General features: G+C 43.7%; 1 protein-coding gene across 1 annotated transcript in view; it reads right to left on the reverse strand.

Moving 5' to 3' along the window:
- Nucleotides 1–203: 203 nt before the first annotated feature.
- FBXO36 (F-box protein 36) overlaps nucleotides 204–21,924 on the reverse strand; it is a 109,516-nt gene continuing 87,795 nt past the window's right edge. Inside the window, exons 3-4 of the mRNA XM_060106788.1 lie at nucleotides 19,644–19,816; nucleotides 204–622 (exon numbers count right to left, since the gene is read on the reverse strand). Coding sequence (XP_059962771.1) covers nucleotides 434–622; nucleotides 19,644–19,816 — 362 coding nt within the window. The 3' untranslated portion in view covers nucleotides 204–433. The remainder of the gene's footprint in view (nucleotides 623–19,643; nucleotides 19,817–21,924) is intronic.

Raw genomic sequence — 21,924 nt, forward strand, 5'->3', positions numbered from 1 at the left:
TCACAGTTCCCTATGGGGACACGCAGCCACCTACTCATGGATGGATTCAGATGACAGACACCAGGAAAAAATTCAAAAGCCGTGTTCCCCTTTCCAACGCCTAGATAAAATACATACGTAATAGAAACCTGCTAATGATCATTTATTGTTTGTTACCATACAGCAGAAGCCTCTTTTCTTATGGGTGGCAGGGCATGGGCGCCTCCTGTCCTGCAGCCCCTGCGCTGGGGCCATGACCTGACCCTCCCTGTGGCAGGGACCGTGGTTCAGGCAAAGCCCAGCAGAGGCGGTGTGCTGCATTTGTGTGCAAGTACTCTATGGCTCCTTGAATCAACAAAACCGTAGTTCTTAATCAAAGGCAGCAGAAGAGGTTTGGACACAGATGGAAAACACAGCTGTGCCTCAACTCTCCTGCAGGTAGGAATGTGTGACCCTAGAGCTCACTGCTCCTCTGGCTTCCTTGTTGTTGTATCCTCTTGCGGAGGCGCCGCTGGAGCTGCAGCTTGTTGGTGAAGAACATCTGTCTCCAGCCCATATCCTGAGCCAAGGCTCTTATGTCTGGGGTGATGTGGTCACAAGCAGACTGGACGATCTGCTCCCACAGTTTGTCTGACGTGCACAACTGTGGGTGGAAAAAGTCAGAGGTGGGTGACATCATACATGGGTTAAGGAAAAGTTCACTCACTCACAACATCACTATCCAACTCCTGCTGCCTGTGAGACACCGGAGGAAATGCCACGGGGGCACAAAGATGTGCCAGACACAGTTCTGACTCCAGAAACTTCCTCTTTGAGGAGAGGCAAGTGCACAAGTATCTAAAGGATGAAGCAATATTCGATTAATGGAATAAACCAAGTCCTGATCTCATTTAAGATGCAAAATTTGAAAAAGAATCGATACATGTATATGTATAACTGAGTCACTTTGGTGTATGCCTGAAACTAACACAACATTGTTAATCAACTATACTACAATATAAAATAAAAAGCTTAAAAAAAAGATGCAAAATGTGACAGAGTTATAAACAGTACACATACAACATGATATAGTTCGTTTACATACGCAACATTATATGGTGAATTTCCAGTTAGCCACATTAACAGGCTGATAATGGTGTGGTCAACCGATCTTCACCCAGGGCTGCAGCAGTTTCTCGAGGAGGAGCGTTGCTAACTCCTGCTCAGCTTTATGTTAAACCTTTGCTTGAGTCACCTCTCCCCGGGCTCGTACAGCGGACACCTTAGTTCACTGCGGGCTACTCAGTAGCGAACCGCATCGCAGCGGACAGGCAGCCCTTGGAGACCGCCAACCAGCACACCTAAAATTTACACATTCCTGGTGCCAGGGTCCCGTCCTCATGTTTTATTCGGAGTCCTCTGCATGCATGACATCACACCATGCAACAGAATGGCCTACAAGAGGCAGTCGCTCCCCAAGCCTGCCAGACACATGGCAAAGGGAGCCGTTCTCTGGGAATAACCTTCCCAGGGATGCTCTTCTGCAGTCTGGGCCTTTACCTGAGGGCCATGAAGTTAAGGATAGACAAGACCCCTCTGGCCCAATATCTGCACAAGACCACTTTGCCCTCCCTCCAAGTTCAAAGCTGCCAGAGTTCAGCTTCCATTTACCCAAGATTTCCTACCAGGACTTTTTCAATTGTCACCGTCATTTATGGCAACTATGTTCATCAGTCTCCCGCTACTTTTTTTTTTCTTTGGCCGCACCGCTGGGCATGTGGGATCTTAGTTCCCCAGCCAGGGATCCAACCCACATCCCCGGCAGTGGAAGCGTGGAGTCTTAACCACTGGACCACCAGGGAAGTCCCATCAGTCTTCTGCTACTAAGCACTCTTAACAGGAGATTTCCTAATCCCTTGCTTCCATGCCCCCAAATCTTTCCTAAAGTTAAAGCTTCCATTACATTTATTATTTCCGACCTCAGCGATAGCCATGATTTTTTGGTACCTGTACGCAAGACTAGGAGCATTTAAAGGTGCTTGGATATTTGACGCTGCATAGTGATAACTCCGATAATATGAAATGTGCTCAAAGAAGGGTCTCATGTGGGCCCCAGAACACTTCCTGGCTCCATCCTTCCTGTGCCAATTGTGCGCTCAGGGAAGTCCATCACCAACCTGATTCTCCCATCACATGTGAAAATCCAGCAGTGGAAAGAATAGGCATGACAGGGGATCATTAAGGGGGCCACAGTTCCTTTAAACTGGCGGGGGGCGGGGAGCGGCACAGAGTTTGTCAGAGTTCGTGGGCTGAGGCTCCTGCTTCCTGCTCAGACCCTCCCAGACATGGCCCCCTGGAGCAACTCACAAAGACTCCTCTTACAAGGAAGCAAAGAAACACAAGAAGCAGATGGGCTGCTGGAAGGTCAATAATGGTGGGAAACAAGATTATCTATGGATAAAGATCTGTGCAGACCCTGTGCCTGTGAATAATAAAGAGAGTTGATCTGACTGACAAAAATTAGGTTGAACTAATTATTTCACTATTTAAAATTAGAGGGCAACTTTAACACTTAAATAGGAGAAGCAGACGGGCATGGTAAAGTCCCTCCAACTCCAGAATACTGAATCCAGTTGGGCTCTATTTAGAAAGGCGTCGGGGTTCTGCAGAAAAGACCTACATTCACTAATCATTCTTCCTTTCCTTAGAATTTGTTTTAGTTTCGTGTACAGCCTTTAGCCCTCAGCAGTCTAGACACAGCAAGTTAGAAGGCTGGTTGATGCTATCAGAGGCAGAGTAGTGAAAGCAGAGAACAATGGGTTGAGAAACCAACAATAAGGGAAGAAATAGAAAAGAGAAATACAAACTAAAGTGACTATAGTTTGGTCCATACAGTGTGGAGATAAGCTGCCCCCCAATTTTCAATAGCCTGTTCATTCCTCCATTCATCCATCCATCCAAACTGTATGGAATGCCTATGGTACTGGACAGGGCCCCTTGTTTCAGACCACAGAATATATTCTATGCTGTTTAAGCAGAGAGGGATTCAGTACAGGCAATAGGAAGCTCACAGAATATCTAGTAAAACCAGAGGGAAACGTTCAATGCTCTACAGCCAGGAATAACAGCAGCTAGATCTATAAAATAGATAACTAATGATTAAAAATAATTCTACTATAAATACCCTTGTTACATATATGTTTATTAACACATGATTTTCTTTAAAGTATATTCTTAAAAATTTAACTTTTAAAAAGAATTGAATATATACCATTAAAGTATCCTGTAGAAAGTGATTATTGACTTATAATTCCTAGAGTAGTGTATACAGAACATCATCATGCAAAATAAATCCTTATACTTAGTTGGCTAAAAAGGTGTCTTCTTTTAATTTACATTTCTTTGTTTACTTATGAGATTGCTTTGTCTAACTTTGTTGATTTTTGTATTTCCTCTTTTGCTAATTGTTCATAATCTCTGTTCATTTTTGTATTATGGTATTATTACTCTTTTACTTACCAATTTATAATAATTCTAAAAAGTTAATCATATGTTGCTTATTTTCTTTCTAAAGTTTGGGTTATTGCTTTTACATGTGCAAATTAAAAATTTTTTAAATTTTGTTTACGGGGTTAGAATAAAATCTAACAGTCCTTTGGAAAATTAATTAATTACTTTATTTATATTTTTGGCTGCGTTGGGTCTTCATTGCTGCATGCAGGCTTTCTCTAGTTGCAGCAAGCAGGGGCTACTCTTTGTTGCGGCGCACAGGCTTCTCATTGTGGTGGCTTCTCTTGTTGCGGAGCACGGGATCTAGGCATGTGGGCTTCAGGAGTTGTGGCACACAGGCTCAGCAGTTGTGGCTCACGGGCTCTAGAGCACAGGCTCAGTAGTTGTGACACATGGGCTTAGTTGCTCCATGGCATGTGGGATCTTCCCGGACCAGGGCTCAAACCCGAACCCCCTGCATTGGCAGGTGGATTCTTAACCACTGCGCCACCAGGGAAGCCCTAATAGTCTTTTATATATGGTTTCTGCCTTTGTTTATACGCCTATAAAGACTTTGTCTATTCCAAAAACATTTTAAAAAATTAAAAAAAATAAAATAGATAACTAATGAGAACCTACTGTATAGCACAGGAACTCTACTCAATGCTCTGTGGTGACCTAAATGGGAAGGAAATCCAAAAAAGAGTGGATGTATGTATACGTATAGCTGATTCACTTTGCTGTACAGCAGAAACTAACACAACATTGTAAAGCAACTATACTCCAATAAAAATTAATTTAAAAAAAAATCAGGGCTTCCCTGGTGGCGCAGTGGTTGAGAGTCCGCCTGCCGATGCAGGGGACACGGGTTCGTGCCCCGGTCCGGGAGGATCCCACATGCTGTGGAGTGGCTGGGCCCGTGAGCCATGGCCGCTGAGCCTGCGCGTCCGGAGCCTGTGCTCTGCAACGGGAGAGGCCACAACAGTGAGAGGCCAGCGTACCGCAAAAAAAAACAAAAAAACAAAAACAAAAAAACAAAAAAAAACCAGCAGTCAGATTAAAAAACAAAACAAGAAACCCAGACTGTTCTAGTGGAAATCTCACTGCTTCTGCTCCCCAATACTCAGCACCTAAAGATGTGCTGACGCCTTGGACCGGACCCTAGAACCTCCCCCACAGGCCTCAGCGCCGTGCTGGCAGGAAAAGCACGGAGGCTGCCCCACCTGGCTCACATCTTCCTTCCAAGACCCTTGCACTTGGGTCTACTTGACAGAGCCCAGGCTACGCCCAAGACACTACTTGCAAAGGCATCCATGAAATGTAGCTTTTATCTTTCTTACCTTCACAGCACACAAAGGCAACTCCGTGTAGTGTGAGGGAGCTCAAATGGGCGTGAAGCCAGCCAGCCCACTGCATGCCTCCTCCGTCTGACCTGCTGGCTGTTCTTATCCATACAGACCCTTCTTCTCACACATACAGACCCTTCCTCTCAGACGTAAACTTCCCAATGACGGCAGCAGCAATGCTCCACCTAACCCAAAGCAACTGCCCCTCATATGGTGACAATGCGTTTATTCTCTGCCTTCACCTCCACCGCACTCGCGCCAAATCCCAGCAGTCACTACAAACCTCTGGGTGGTGTTTGTTACCTCTAGTTAATCCCAGTTCATCTTTGTATCCTAGAATTATAAAGTTAACCAGTACCGACTTGCCCTGTGTAAAATAATAGAAGAAAGGGAAAGAGGAAAGTATTGGTTTACATATAAATGTACATATCAGGGCTTCCCTGGTGGTGCAGTGGTTAGGAATCCGTCTGCCAATGCAGGGGACACGGGGTCGAGCCCTGGTCCGGGAAGATCCCACATGCCGCAGAGCAACTAAGCCCATGTGCCACAACTACTGAGCCTGCGCTCTAGAGCCTGCAAGCCACAGCTACTGAGCCTGTGAGCCACAACTACTGAGCCTGCGTGCCACAACTACTGAAGCCCGTGCGCCTAGATCCCGTGCTCCGCAACAAGAGAAGCCACCACAATGAGAAGCCCGCGCACCACAACAAAGAGTAGCCCCCGCTCACCGCAACTAGAGAAAAGCCCGAGCGCAGCAATGAAGACCCAATGCCGCCAAAAATAAATAAATTAAATAAATTTTTTAAACATGTACGTATCACTGGGTGAGGAAGAAAATATGGGGAGCTACTACAGTCCTAGGTTCTGCAACTGGTCACAAGCAGGAGCTGTGTTTGTAATTTTCTCGTTCTACTACCCTTTCCACCATCCTTTTGTTCTCAGCCAGCACCTCAACTGGTCAAGATGCGATACCTGCTGATGTGATCCAAACCATCTCGGGTTCCTGCTGGTGTGAGTACTTCTTGATCTCTCAGGTAGAAGATGTTTTAGTGTTCTTTAAATAAGTTTTTCCATTGAACATGCCAGTGTTAGAAGGCACTCACAGAGGGAAATCCCTGGCTGTCCAGTGGTTAGGACTCTGTGCTTCCACCGCAGGGGCCAGGGGTTCCATCCCAGGGGATCCCTCCCTGCTTGGGGAGCTAAGATCCTGCAAGCTGCGCAGTTCAGCCACCCCCCAAAAAAGAAAAAGAATAAAAAAACACTTGCAGGGATGGTCCGGGTTCCAGAAATACTTCTCTGTAATTCCACTGTGAACAAGCAACTCTATTTTTCTCTAATGAACATGATTAATCACCAGAGCCAACACAGTAATGCCCATTTGGGTGGTTTTTTTTTTTTTTTTTGCCTGTTTGTTCAGTTGCATTAGGAGCCCCAGAGAGCCTGGGAGCACTCTTCATTCTCTGAATTTCTAGTTCAGTGGAGTCACTGTTGTTCTTTAGGTGAAACTATTCATTCTTTGACTATCAAGATCCCTAACCTACTAGAAGCCTAAGATGTGGAGAAGGAAACAATACATTTTCACATGGGTGACTATGTATGATTCTACGAGATGGTACTCCCACTTCCATCCTTTGATTGTAGCTACAGAAGAAACAGGACCACATTCTGGCCAGTGACTGAGACCATATATTACATCCTGTAAGACCGTGCTCCAACCTTGTAAAGTGTTGTCCATTAGCTGATGAGGGATTAAGCACCTCCAAGAAGCCGTGAGGAAAACTATTTCTAGATAGTGGAGTATATAGTCTAAGAGCAGGAAATTTTGTACTCATTACTGTATTTATTTATGTCTATTTGTTTAATAAATGAATTTATTTCAGCAAAATCATCTGAAGCAATCTTGTATGGGCTACGATGATGGAAAAATAAGGCATTTGGTCAATTTACACACAATGTTGCTGAAGGAGCATGGCGTGCCAGGAAAGCAGATCCATACCCAGAACAGGTAACTCATCCAGGGAGGACAAATCGCTGCCTTCTCCTTGGTGAAAAGAGTCCAGTGTAACTGACCTACCACCTCATTACTGATTGGACCCCCTGGAGCATGGCGCCTTCCTGGGGACAGCATTGCCTCTCCTGTGACAGTGGGCAGATTAATCTTGAAAAGAAGAGACTCATGTGGTTGAGTCCGTGAACAATTTCCATCCTTGCCACTTGGGCATTTGGTTTATGAGCCCAGCTGGGGAAAGGAGCTGACTGACACCCATAGAGCAGACCACCTCTTCATCTCATTACTGAAAACATCCTCGGCACTGAGTGCTCTTTGGTGAGCAGTCACATGGGACACAAATATCTTGATTCTTTGGCTTATTCTGAAAAGTCCACCCAAATACCTCTTCCCCAAAACTCCTCATTAATCTCCAAATCTTGTTCTTTTTAAGACTTTGACCATCTAGGCAAAACATTAGCCTTTGCCCCACAGAAATCCAAGAGCTGTTTCTCAATAGCAGAGCAGTTATCTGTAAAAGCATCCATGCCTTTCCTCTAAAACCCTGGAGGCAACGAGCTGTAATTTTCCTGATGACGCATGCCATAACTTTCAGCAAGGATCCAGACAGACCATAGCCATACAGGCCACAGACACTCTGAGCACCATGAAATCTGCTGGATCACAAGGAGCCAGTGACTCAGCTGCTTACACTGAAAGCTGGGCCCCATTTAAAACTGGCAGCTTTATGGGTTATTTGGTAAATGAATCAGACAAGCAAACTCAAATGTGCTGTATGTTACCTTAAAACTAAAAATATCCACAAAGAGTTGTGCTGTTTTCTTAGGATAGGAAGTTACAATAAGGCAATGGATTCTAGATAACGCATTGAGATGGCAGGCCTCTCAATTTTTGAGGAGTTCATCTCCAACTCCCTGATATATACGTATCTTACCAAGGCATCTAAGGTATCTGCATGATGTCATCAATGTAGACCAGCATGTAGGAAGGTGACAGGATCAATATCTCTGTGATGTAAGTATGACTCACAGCTGGAGAACTGACATAGTCCTGAGGCAAAAAGATGAAAGTACCTGCTATTCCCATGAGGTGAAAGCAAATCTACTGTGGAGTTCTTTCTAGAAAATCCAGGAAGATATGAGGATGGTGTGTAACAGGATGGTGGCCAGGCAGTAGGCAAGACATAGTCAGATGATAGATATATTTTGAAGGTAGAGCTCATACCAGTTGATAATGAATTAGATGAGAAATAAGAGGAAAAAGAAGAATTAAGGACGAATTTTTGGCTTGAGCAGCTGCGTGAATGTTGCCAAGGATAGAAACATAAGACTGTGGGAGAATTAGAATTGGTAAATAAGTATGTGTGTGGGGAAATTCAGAGGTCTGGTTTGGACGTGTTAAATTTGAGATGTCTATACTGCTAGATCTAGGAGGAAGCATTGAGCATGTAGTGAGATATAAAAGTTAGGAGTTCAAGAAGGCAACCGGGGCTGGAAACATATGTTTGAAAATTAGCTGCATGTAAATAATATTTAAAGCTATCACCTCAGTGTGACTGTAGATAGAGAAAATGGCCCAAGGAAGTGCTCTAGGACATTCCAGCATTAAGCAGTCAGGACGTAAAGTTTTCAGCCAGGGAAACTGAGAAGAGCAAAGCAAGCCTGGAGAACAATGAAATGTGTAAATGCTGCTGAAAAGTCAAATAAGATGGGAATTAAAAACTGACTGGTGGGACTTCCCTGGTGGTCAAGTGGTTAAAACTTCACCTTTCAATGCAGGGGGTGCAAGTTGGATGCCTGGTCAGGGAGCTAAGATCCCACATGCCTCGCAACCAAAAAACCCAAACATAAAAAATAGAAGCAATGTTATAACAAATTCAATAAAGACTTTAAAAGTGGGTCACATAAAAAAAAACCTTTCAAAAAAAAACTGGTGTATTTTACAAGGTGATGGACAATAGCAACCTCGACAAGAGCAGTTTCAGTGGCTTAGTGGGGATGGATGCCTGGCTAGAGTGAGTCCAAGAAAGAATAGGAGAGGAAGTAGAAATAGCAAGGACAGAGAATGCTTGAGGAAGTTTGCTTTAAGAGCAGAATGGGGAGTGAGGTCAAGGCAATGTCTTTTTAAATGTATGTTTATGTGCTGATGGAAATGATCCAGTAGAGGGGTAAAATTAATGATGCAGTGATGCATGGTGAAGAGGGATAACTGCTGAGCCAAGTCGTTGAATAGGTGAGAGGAGTGAAATCCACAAGTGGAGGTGTGGCCATGGATGATAACAGGGAGAATTTATCACCTGCAACAGGAAGTAAAGCAGAAAGAGGCACCGGCAGAACCGGTGAGTGGCCTCGGAGGCCATTCTCTTATGACTGCTTCAAGTTTCTCACTGAAATAAGAAGCCACAATATCAGTTAAGAGTGAGGAAGAAGGTGGGATACAGAGACTTGGGGAGAGAGGAGAGGGAGTAAACTAGACATCTCAGAGGGTGAAAGAGAGGAAGAAACTCAGTTCTTTACAGGAAAAGTATTTTATAAGCATAGTGTAGTCTTTGGTTCTGAGTTGGTTTCTAAAGCCAGACACATGTTCAGAAAACACAGTCCCAAGAAACACAGAAAAGAGGAGAAATGAAAAATTAAGGTCTCTTTTTTCTAGTATGGAAGATGTTAAAGCAGGTAACTGTATTTGAGAAAAAATACTATTATGATACTATCTTCACATATATGAATCTTAACGTACACACTGCTTTGTTCGGGATTTCCAGTTTGTGGCAGGGATCGGGACGCTGACCAAGTATTCCCTCTCTTCTCCCACATCTCCCTGTGCCACGCAGTTACGTGGGGCTGTGTAATTCGTTCTGGCCAAAGGACTAGGAGTAGAAATGCTGTATCAAAACAGAGTGCATGAACCTCAGCTGTCTCTTCCCTGCCGCAGTGACTAAGGACACCACGTGCTTCAGATGGTTCAGTTACAAGACGGTGGAGTCTCTAATGGCCTGAGTTGCTGAAAGGCACTGTGGAGCAGAACCTCCTATCAGCCCACAATGAGTATGAATCTTGAATGAAACAAACAGCTACTATTGTCTTAAGCCACTGGAGTTTTAGGGTGGCTTGTGATCCCAAGTCACAATTTCTAACTTGGTCTATCCTAATATAGTTATTATGGAAAGCTTTTGAATTTTTCTAGTATTTGATATGTAATTGCAACTTAAGGATGACTACAACCTTTGAATCCTCCACAAGATAATGATGGGGTCCTTCTTGTAGTGAACCTCATTCAGAATGAAATCACCTTTATGGAATTCCAACAGTGAAATGATAAGCTGGTATAGACTGAAGCCATCTTCTGACTTTAACCCTTCTGTTAGTTTAAATTTCATGGTTGCAAACTTGGTTCATTAGAAATGACTCATAGGCTTCCCTGGTGGTGCAGTGGTTGAGAATCCACCTGCCAATGCAGGGGACATGGGTTCGAGCCCTGGGCCGGGAAGATCCCACATGCCGTGGAGCAACTAAAGCCGTGCGCCACAACTACTGAGCCTGTGCTCTAGAGCCCTCGAGCCCCAACTACTGAAGCTTGCGCGCCTAGAGCCGTGCTCTGCAACAAGAGAAGCCACCGCAATGAGAAGCCCATGCGCCACAACGAAGAGCAGCCCCTGCTAGCCACAGCTAGAGAAAACCCCGCACGCAGCAACGAAGACCCAATGCAGCCAAAAATACATAAATAAATTTATTAAAAAAAAAAAAGAAATGACTCATAGACAAATATTTAAAAGATATATGAAAAAGGAATCTGAGCGACCACAATTATATAGATAAGGATAGTGAAGACTGTGACATGTCCTGAGGGGACAGGACCTTTGCTGCCTTACTGCTCGTGGGATGCTTCCATGTGGCCTGAGGAAGAAAATACTTTCATGGCTTTGAAAGTATCATCGTGGGACCTACCTGCTGTAGCTCCAGTCTAACTGAGGGAAAAAACACATTCCCATACTTAACTCCATCTTATGAAAGACAGAACCTTTTCCTTACATTCTTCAGGGACCAGTTGATTTGAACGCTGGCCCTGCCACTTAATAATTAAGTCATCCTGGACATTCTACTTATTGCTCTGAGCCTGGTCTCCACATCTGATCTTGCATTTGGTCATCTGAGGAGGAGAATAAACTGATGAAAGCCATGGAGTAAGGCTGCCCGGGCACAGCACCTGGCTCCACTGTTCACTGTCTGTGTGCTTTTTTTTTTTTTTTTTAAATATAATAGTGTTTTTATTTTTACTTGTTGACAGTTTGCTTTATTTATTTATTTATTTTTGGTTGTGTTGGGTCTTCGTTTCTGTGCGAGGGCTTTCTCTAGTTGTGGCGAGCGGGGGCCACTCTTCATCGCGGTGCGCGGGCCTCTCACTATCGTGGCCTCTCTTGTTGCGGAGCACAGGCTCCAGACGCGCAGGCTCAGTAATTGTGGCGAGCGGGGGCCACTCTTCATCGCGGTGCGCGGGCCTCTCACTATCGTGGCCTCTCTTGTTGCGGAGCACAGGCTCCAGACGCGCAGGCTCAGTAATTGTGGCTCACGGGCCCAGTTGCTCCGCGGCATGTGGGATCTTCCCAGACCAGGGCTTGAACCCGTGTCCCCTGCATTGGCAGGCAGACTCTCAACCACTGCGCCACCAGGGAAGCTCTGTCTGTGTTCTTTACCTGAGCCTCTGTTCCCTCCTTGATAATCAGGACAAGAGAGTCTCTACTCATCCATCTTACAGCACTGTTTGAGGGCTGCACTGGATTACGTACATTCAGTGCTTAGCACGTAGTAGATATTCAGTAAATGGAACTTATTATGATTATATGGAAATGATACTAAACTTTTAGTGCTGTGAGGATTAGGAATAACATATATAAAGCACATGGAGGGCTTCCCTGGTGGCGCAGTGGTTGAGAGTCCGCCTGCCGATGCAGCGGACACGGGTTCGTGCCCCGGTCCGGCAAGATCCCACATGCCGCAGAGCGGCTGGGCCCGTGAGCCATGGCCACTGAGCCTGCGCGCCCGGAGCCTGTGCTCCGCAACGGGAGAGGCCACAGCAGTGAGAGGCCCGCGTACTGCAAAAAAAAAATAAAAAAATAAAAATAAAGCACATGGAAAAGATGTAATCAATGGGCAGGAAGGGGAGACAGAATAGATGCTACCTCACCCACTTCTGAGGAGACACTGGAAAGAAAGGCCCCATAGGCACTTAGCCACTGGGGGGCCAGTTCAGTTGCCACAGTTGGGAGTCTAGGGAGCACCCCCCAGCACCAGGATTGGGACAACCCCGCCACCATGCGACAGCTGTGTAAAAGTGACCTGACTGTGCCCCTAACTGATGTCCCCCACCGTGGACCATCACTTCAGCCCACCAGGCCACACCCAGCTGCCCGCTATCCACCCTGCCCACAATTCCAGACAGCCAAGCATCCCATTCCCACCACCCCTGGCCTGGCCTTGGCACTGTCCTACTTTGCTCCCCCATGTTCTGACTTCTTTCTGGGGGAGGCGAAAAATGTGTAAGCATTATCTCTATTTCATGACACCATTACACTCACTTTCGAGCAGAAAGCATCCAGTAGTGGTTACTTTCATACTTCATGTTACTCTAAATGTATTCCAATAAGGGAAAAGAGTGAATTTCAAACAACTTAATAGTATAATCAAGCATAATTGTTTAAGATCCTTTCTGCGTAAATATCAAAAGCAAAAACTATTAGATTCACATCATGAAGGTTACAGTTAAACAGCAATGCTTAATCTTCTGATAATGACAGCCCCCCAAACATTCTGATGTTAGGCAGGTCCTTCATTATCTTATCCCATCTTCAACAGTCCTTCAAGGTCCAGTTTCTCTACTCGGATTACAACATATTCTAAATATAAACAAGAAAGGAAAACTCTTAGAAAATGTCTTAATATAAAAAATAAAACAGGACTTCCCTGGCGGTCCAGTGTTAAGACTCCGTACTCCCAATGCAGGGGGCATGGGTTCGATCCCTTGTCGGGGAACTAAGATCTGGCATGCCGTGCCACGTGGCCAAGAAAGCAATAAAATAAAATAAAATAATTATAAATAAATAAATAAGTAAGTAAAAATAAAACAGATCTGAACCTCCTTTTAAAACTCTGAACTCTGTAACACTAGTATAGGTGACTACCCCTTTCCCAGCACAATACATTTCAGGATATCAGTGTATCTTATATAACAGAGATTATGGAAGAAAATGATGAGGTTTTGGAGGAAAGGAAGGAATTCTTAGAAGAGAGCTGAAATTTCCACCAGTGTAACTTCATTTTATGACTCATTATATTTTACAATGAAAATATTCAGTTTTGGGGCTTCCATGGTGGCGCAGTGGTTGAGAGTCCGCCTGCCGATGCAGGGGACACGGGTTCGTGCCCCGATCCCGGAGGATCCCACGTGCCGCGGAGCGGCTGGGCCCGCGAGCCATGGCCGCGGAGCCTGTGTGTCCGGAGCCTGTGCTCCGCAACGGGAGAGGCCACAGCAGTGAGAGGCCCGCGTACAGCAAAAAAAAAAAAAAAAAAAAAAAAAAAAAAAGAAAATATTCAGTTTTGTTTTGTATTATAAGTTGGTTTACAAAATACCCCCATCTAGGACTCCCAAACCCTGGGGCTGTTTTGCTTGATAGATGCCAGGTTGCGAAACACAAAGCACCCATCCTGACTATGGTTCCAGCTGCTTTGATCCAAAACATAGCCGATCGTGGATTTAGCTCCCCCTGGTGGTGGTGCAAGAACTTAACACACATAAACTACATTCAAGTTGAAAGGGATCCTAGGGTTTATCTAGTTAAAAACTTTCCTTTTACAAATGTGGAAATGAAGGCTTAGAGGGGATAAGGGTGTGATTGCCCAAGGTTCATGGTGGGGAGTAACTGAGCGAAGAACAGAACCCAGGTCTCTGGTCTCAAGCTGATTTAAACATCCACACTGCCTGTACACAAGTGGAGATGGAAAAACAACACCCCCGCCCCCATCCCAAGCTTCCAGCCTTTCAGAGTCTCGTGAGATATTTTGTCTGTACAATTTTAATATCAAATGGTCAAATTCTTGGCCTGGACGCTTAGAATCGGGTTGCAAGACAATGCAGATGCTGGGTCCACCAAGACCTACCCAATCCGACTCGGGGCCTGGCTTGTTTTCACCTGCTCCCTGGGTGCCGCACCTACGTGGCCAGACTTGGGGATCAGTCATAGAGAATTTGGGAACATAAGGAAAAATCTGTTCCTCTGTAGCCAACATGTGACAGAGGACAGATTTTCCTCCTCAGTGGGCCTGTTCCTGAGTCACTACCAAGATGAGTATGTTTATTTGCTAGTCATGATCGTCCCTCCCCGTTCTGGACCTCAGCATTCCCCAGGAAGGTTCTACGTGGCAGCCTTACCTTAGTGAGCTCACTGCAAGTCCAGGGCTGGCCCTCGGTGTGACTTTCTGGTATAATGTGACATGGGATCCACCTTTCAGGGGTGTGCTTATATTAGCCAAGCTCCCAGAGGTTGCCTCTTTACCCTGAGAAATATAACCATCCACCCACGAGACTTTCAGATGCTCATCCCTGGAGGCTCCATGGCTTGGTCAACATGGAATCAGAGCAACGGCAGGCAGCCAGATGGCCCTGATTGCTGGTGGCGTTAAGTTTGATAAGTGGAAACTTCCATCCTTGGGTGTGGGCTAGCACCACGGGCTCTCCCAGGCTCAGGCCCCCGTCCACCCAGAGTCCCTACACCCTCTGTGTCTCTCATGTGTCTTTATGCCTCCAGGTCAGACCCACTTCTGCAGAGTCCAGTCTAGCCATAGTCTGGGGCATTATTTACAAATAGCAGAGGGGAAACAACCTAAATGTCTATCAGTAAGGATCTAATTTAAAAAATTATGATTTGTCCATATAATAACAAATTAGGGCACTTTTCTAAACTGAAGATTTACATGTACTGACATAAAAGAGTGTCTAAAATATGTTGTGGGGCTTCCCTGGTGGCGCAGCGGTTGAGAGTCTGCCTGCCGATGCAGGGGACACGGGTTCGTGCCCCGGTCCAGGAAGATCCCACATGCCACGGAGCAGCTGGGCCCGTGAGCCATGGCTGCTGAGCCTGCGTGTCTGGAGCCTGTGCTCCGCAACGGGAGAGGCCGCAACAGTGAGAGGTCTGCGTACCGCAAAAAAAAAAAAAAAATGTTGTGAAGTAGGAAAAAACCCAACAGAGAACAATATATAATATGCTACCATATGCTTTTTAAAAGGGTATGTGTACATGTATAAATGCTCACACATCACACACACTCATATGTGTATAGACTCTCTGGAAGGACATAAGAGACACTGGTAATATAATTGCTGCTGGAGATGAGAATTAGAGGAATGAGGATCAAGAATGAGAGGGAGGGACTTCCCTGATGGTCCAGTGGCTAAGACACTGTGCTCCCAATGCAGGGGGCCTGGATTTGATGCCTGGTCAGGGAACTAGATCCCACATGCATGCTGCAACTAAGAGTTCGCAAGCCTCAACAACTAAAGATCCCCCATGCTGCAACTAATGTACAATGGAATATCACTCAGCCATGAAATCAATGTCATAAGGCTAGTAGCAGCATAATGAGTGGATTTAGCTACGATGATTCTAAGTGAAATAAGTCACACAGAAAAAGAAACTTATCATAAGATATCACTTATAGAGGGAATGTAAATATGGCTACACATTAGGTGCAGCCAAAATAAATAAATAATAATAAAAAGAATGGGAGGGAGAATTACTTTTTACTACACATTAAAAGACATAATTTTTTTCAATTTTCAACCTGGTTATTGTAATGCAAATCGATTTTCTTTTTCAAAAATATAAACAAAATGGATATAGCACAAAGCCCAAATGAGAAGCATTCAGGAGTTAAGAGTGATGGGTCACAAGGGAAGCCACTCCTCCGAAAGGGAACAGCATAAGCAAAGGCCAAGGGGCCCAGAGAGCCCAGCACATGGGACAGCTGCACGCAGTCTACCTGGCTGGGGGCAGGAGCTGGGGCCAGGGCACCACAGCCTGAAGTGCCAGCTAAGACTCTGGATCTCATTCTGAAAATGATGGGACATCACTAAGTGTCACTGAGCAGGGCAGTGATACGACCAGAGTGCATTTTAGAAAGGCCACACTCAGCCCGCATGGAAGAGCTACCAATGAAGCAGTGAAAGGGCAGCCATGAAGGGACCCGCCAGAGAATCCTGGAAGCAGAGATGGGTCAGGACATGGAAGGTCTCTTGCCCTTTGGATGTGACAACCAAGAGGTTACTGTGAATGAGCCCAGAGATATTTAGGAGGCATGGAGAGAGGGGAAATGAGAGATGAAGGGTAGACAGACAAAAGGCCAGTGGCTCCCAGAGTTTTGGATGTTGTAAGACTAGCAAAATTTTTAGAAATCAAACAAAACAACAATTAAGAACCAAAATAAGATTGCTGACTTTTTAATTTGCCAAGTAAGGATAATTTGTTAAAATTATCACATTTTAATACCACTATTTTATGAAAGAAGGGACATTTTAAATCTCCCCCAAATAGGAAGGCCTAACCTCTGTTAAAGAATGGTCATTTAAATGGAATGAATTTAGCTTGATGACAAACTCTTCACATCATCCTTACTGTTCCCATTTTATCACAGATTATAAAATCTCAGTAGGATGAATGGTGCTGGTTTGCTGAGTGTGAACTGCTATGTAAACCCTTATTTTCACAAACAGGGAAGGAAAGAGATTGAATAAGAATAGAGTTGAGAGTTTTTTTTCTTTGAAGGATGAGATTGATTTAAGAAAAGTCAATGTACCAAGAGGAAAAACCAATTGAAAGAGACCTTTAGAAATAGGCACTAAATGTAACATAGTTTCCCAGATTGGATCCTGAAACACCAAAAGGATATTAGTGGAAAAACTGATGAAATACAAATCAAGTCTGTGGTTTAGTTAATATTATAGTGGCAACATTAACTGTTGATTTTTGATAAAATGTCCCAGGTTATGTAAGATGTTAGCATTAGGGGAAGCTGAGTGAAGGGTATATGCAAACTCTCTGTATTATCTTTACAACACTTTTATAAATCTAAAGTTATTTATAAATAAAAATTAAAAAATATATAACAACAACCACACAGAAGAGAAAGGAGGTAAGTGACAACCTGAAATCCTTTGGGTTGGAACTTGGAGCTGGGTGGCAGGTGGCACTGATCTTGAACAGGAAGGAAACCTCCCTCCCTGGGACCACAAGAAAAAGTGGGACAGGGATACAATTAATTTGCTAATAAATGTGCCCCCAAAAGTTTGAAATAGAAGACTCTTCCTTAATAAAATAATTTAACAACTGCGGGGGCAAAACAGTAAATGAAAGTGGTTTATAAATGAAGGGAAAAATATGTAAATGGAACATATAGTATTCGGACTAACAACAGAAATGAATGGTTAATATTACACAGAAAGAAAAAGGCAGCAGCCTTGGATCATTCCATCTTTGAATAATTCTGCTCTGCGAGGATTCTGAGGGCTGAAATCAGCAACCTAGAAAAGCCTTACTTTAGAGTGCTGGGTAAATTATGGAGGCTATTTTCAAGATTGCGCTAAAATAATGGCAGGACATTGAGAGGGAAAGAAATAGAAAGTGGAAATGAGCAAAACCCGGAGGGAAGCCAGTTGCTCCAAGTAAGGAATCTCCAAGTAAGGAATCAATTTCACAAGACACTGCAGTCGCCGCCATTTCCTATCGAATCCTTCCATTTATTCTCAGGACAAGCCCAGGCCCTGGCAGAAGGTTTTAATACATTCCCACTACTATATTTTATTCACTTAAAACTCTCCTTCAGTGATGATTGTTTTGTAATATATAGAAATAGCAAATCATCATACTATGCACCTGGAACTAACAGAGTGTCGTTGATCAATTACACATTAAAAAACAAAAAACCAAACAGCAAACAAACAAAAATCCTCCTTCATTTAAAGCATGAATAATCAGCTTCTTAGCAGCAGCAAGTACAAAATCTTAACTTTAACACTTTTTTTTAAAGGGCAAAAAAAATTACAGTACAATGATATTCATAATGCTTGTTTCTGGCCCTCCATTTTAGGGGGGAAAATCAAGTATACATGTTTTTATACTCAAAAGGGGTATATTAAGTAATACAGATTGTAAACTTAAAATTAATATATAAATATCAAGGAATTTTATTGCATTACTGTGAAAAAAATGTTGACTTCTTAGATAATAAGATTATGATGTGAATCATCTTGGGAGATGCTGCAGGTTCTTGTATAAATGGACGATGCTCTGGTGAGACAGACTGGGACCTGGGACCCCTTGTTGGGAGCTGGGACCCTTTGCTACAGTGCTGCAATGCTTGCACCTCGACACACCTCTCCTTGAGCAACCCAATACAAAGAAACTGTATGGGACTAAAAATAACTGCATGCATGTGCAGCTGGGACAAATTGTGGACAAAAAAGGAGACCAAAAAAAAACCCAACTGCCACTTTTGAAGGGCCTGGAGCAAAACCAGGGTACTGCGCACGCCCCCTGCACACAACACTACCTAAGGGGTGGGCAAAACACCCAAGCCACCCCTCCAGCCCGACCCCTGGACACACCCCTACCCTCACGCCATGTAAGGAACAAGCTTGCCCCCTACTCAGGGAGTGAGCAAACAAGGGAAACTGTTGTTTGTTCTCGCTACCCGCTGCTGCAGCAGGGGCCCCAGTAAAGCCTTGACTGAATTTCTTGTCTGGCCTCTAGTCAGTTTCTACTGACTGGGGAAGGCCAAGACCTTCTACCTTGTACCTCTGTGCCTTCTACCAAGTCTTTGTACCTTGTCCACACTTGCCTTGTTGAATTGCTCACACTACCTGGTTGGTAACACCAGTACATTACAGCTAAATACTGAGTTAGGGTTCTTCAGTTGCAAGCAACAAACTCCAACTCTGATTAACTTAAGCCAAAAAGGATTAAACAGAAGGATAGTATGTGTGTGTTTAGGACACGACAGGGCTCTAGAATTGAAGGAATAGCTGAAGAGGCAGGAACCAAGGCACCTTCCAGGATCTAGGGAGAGGAACTAATACTAGTTGCATCAAGGCCCTAACATTGGTTGAAATCAGCACTAACTGTGTTTTCCATTCCTATGTCCTTCTGCTGAGGATTCAAAGTGAGAGAGTCTATTTGGTGAGTTTGGGGCATGGGGAAAAACAGGGCACTACAACGACCAGTGCCTCAGAATCACCCAAAGTGGGAGATAGGTAATTCAGAAAAGGGCTTTTACTGGAAGAAATGGAAATGGCTGGGGAGTAATCACCTCCTTCCTTCTTCTTTTATGCCATCATGCCTCTGCCTGAGTTTCTGCCTGGACTTGGAATGCCCCTTTGACCTGGAATGCCCCTAGCTAGCCAGACCACCTGATGAAGTCCTATTTTCCCCTCAAAACACAGAATAAATAACCCACTTCTGTGAAGCCAGGCAGAGGAAATCACCTTGTACTGTCTTAGTACCTTGTTCACACTTCCCTTGTTCCATTGCTCACACTACATTGTGATGATTTGTACCTGTATGGCTCTCTCCTATTAGACTATAATTTCCCTGAGGGGAAGAATAATGTCTTTTCAACTCTGTTGCCTCTGTGCCTAGGACAGTACCTGTCATAAAATAAGTATTCAACAAAAGCTTGCTGAAATAAATTCAAATAATAAACCACTTCTATATTAAAAAAAAAAAACTTGAAACAAAATTAAACAACTTTGAGGAAGCATAAGGAAAATCCTATACAGACCCAAAATAATTTGACTATTACCTTTGCAAACCTGCGTGATGTTTGAGAAAGCCTGGCAATGTCTTCAAGATCCAGATAAGAAAGGATACTCAGGAGCAAATCGTCTGAGAGCCGTTCAAGGAAGCCAAATTTACCTTGGCATAAATTGAAGACATAGTCTAATATTCTTGCACCAAATATTAAGGCAATTTGAACTGTAATTCAAAGAAGCCAACAAAACAGCACAGTTATCATGTGTAGTCACATAAAAACTATGGTCATTATCAGTAAGACAAGCTTTGGGGCACATTCCCCCTGAGAGTGATGTTAGATTTTGCTGAGTCATTCCTGCTTTTACCAAGTTGCCTTTGGGACCAATGGCATGTATTTACAAGGCATGTATTTCCAACAGCTGTCCTTGCCCTGAGATCACAATCTATTAGGTATTCTCACTGTTTAACACAGTAATGGACTGAGTCAAATTCCAGTCCAGACAACTGACTTAACTAGTCTCAGTGTCATCCTCATCTTCATCTCCCAATCTCCATGACTGGGCAAAGATGCTGGTCCATGTCGTTTTCTTTCTACCCCTCCCACCTTCCCCAAATTGGTGTGAAACATTAATATCTCTTGATTTTAATTGACTTTTGTTCTCTTATTGTTATACATTGTTTCTCTATGAAACTTCCTTCCTTCTTCTTTACCTTCTTTCATTCCCATCTTTACATAATAAAAAAAAAAAATAGAAAGAGGCAAAGAAAAAAATAGAGGCATATTTCGTGAAAATTGTGTCAACTTTTGCCTATTGTTTTTCCTATCTTTTCAGTTATTTCCAAAATAGGAAATCGTTCACAAAGAATCAACCAACACTATGATCTACCCAAACATGTTTAATGTAGGAGAAAACAGGGTTGGGTTTTTGTTTGTTTTTTTTACCTCAGCTCTCTGAATAACTAAGAAATGGCTAATAAGTAATAAAACATGTTTGGAAGGATACATATTCAAATTATAACAGTGATTAAATCCAGGTGGTGGTTTTTACTTTCTTCCTTTTGCTTATCTGTATTTTGTAATCTTTCCGTAATATATTACCATGTAATTTTTTAAAATCTAGGATAAATGAATGAAGGGAAGGAAGGAAAGAAAGAAGGGAGGAAGGCTCCCTCTTTTTATGAGAAAAGAAAATGGGGTTATAATGGAGTATGCATGTGGATTCCAGTGGTCCCAAAGCTGGGGACTTTCTTAGTCTCTTGAAGCTCATTTTTCCACTTCTGCCTCTGAAAGCACCACTACATCTAGTTTTTCCGGAGAACTTCTCTTAGAACAGAGAGAGTGCACTCTCTACAGCGAACTAACTGTCCAAGATTTGGGCACCACCTTCCTTCCCAACCTGGAACACTCCTTCTGGAGCAAGTGGGATGGAGTTGTCAAGAATACCCAGCTTCCTGCAGAAGTAGGCAGACTGGTGATCCTAAAGGTAGATGGATCTCCAATCTCAAAATGGATGTAAGGTGTGGGCTACGTTTATGTAAAAGCTCTAATTGTGCTAACTTGGAAGAGCCAGCCATATAAGATTTCTCTCCAAAACTGGTTAGTCCAGCTTTCTAGAGGCATTAAGGGTTTTATTTGCTTCTAAATTCCAAGTGCTTCCAATTCAAAGCACTTCTAAAGTCCAAAGGTTTTCTTGGGGCGGGGGTGGGGGGGAATAGCCCTTCAAAAACTCAACCTAAAAGGGTAGATATTATGAAGAAACCTTGACTCACCAGCAGGATAAGAAGAAAAAGCAGCGCTTGTTTATTGAAAAAACAAAACAAAACAAAACCCTTAGTACAATAAAATTTCCTTAAAATAATTGTAGATGTTTCAACATTTTAAAATTCCAGGAAAGCATACTCAAAGCATGTTCAGATGTACTTTAGAAAGTCCCTGGCGGTCCAGTTAGGACTCTGTGCTTTCACTGCTGAGGGCCCAGGTTCAGTCCCTGGCTGGGGAACTAAGATCCCACAAGCTGTGCAGACAAAAAAAAAAAAAAAAAAAAAAAAAAAAAAATTCTCTACCAATAAAGTCTTTTAAATGTTAAATTTTTTTGCTTGTTTATGTTTTTTATGTAACCAACATCTACATCCCTGACCAGGGATGGAACCCGGGGCCCCAGCAGTGAGAGCCCCAAGTCCTAACCGCTGGACCACCAGGGAATTCCCACATCTGTTTCTTTTAAAATAAGGAAAACAGGGACTTCCCTGGGGGCACAGTGGTTAAGAATACGCCTGCCAATGCAGGAGACACAGGTTCGATCCCTGGTCTGGGAGGATAGTTCATGCTG

This window comes from Mesoplodon densirostris, chromosome 8 (genome assembly GCF_025265405.1).
Source record: "Mesoplodon densirostris isolate mMesDen1 chromosome 8, mMesDen1 primary haplotype, whole genome shotgun sequence".
NCBI lineage: Eukaryota > Metazoa > Chordata > Mammalia > Artiodactyla > Ziphiidae > Mesoplodon > Mesoplodon densirostris.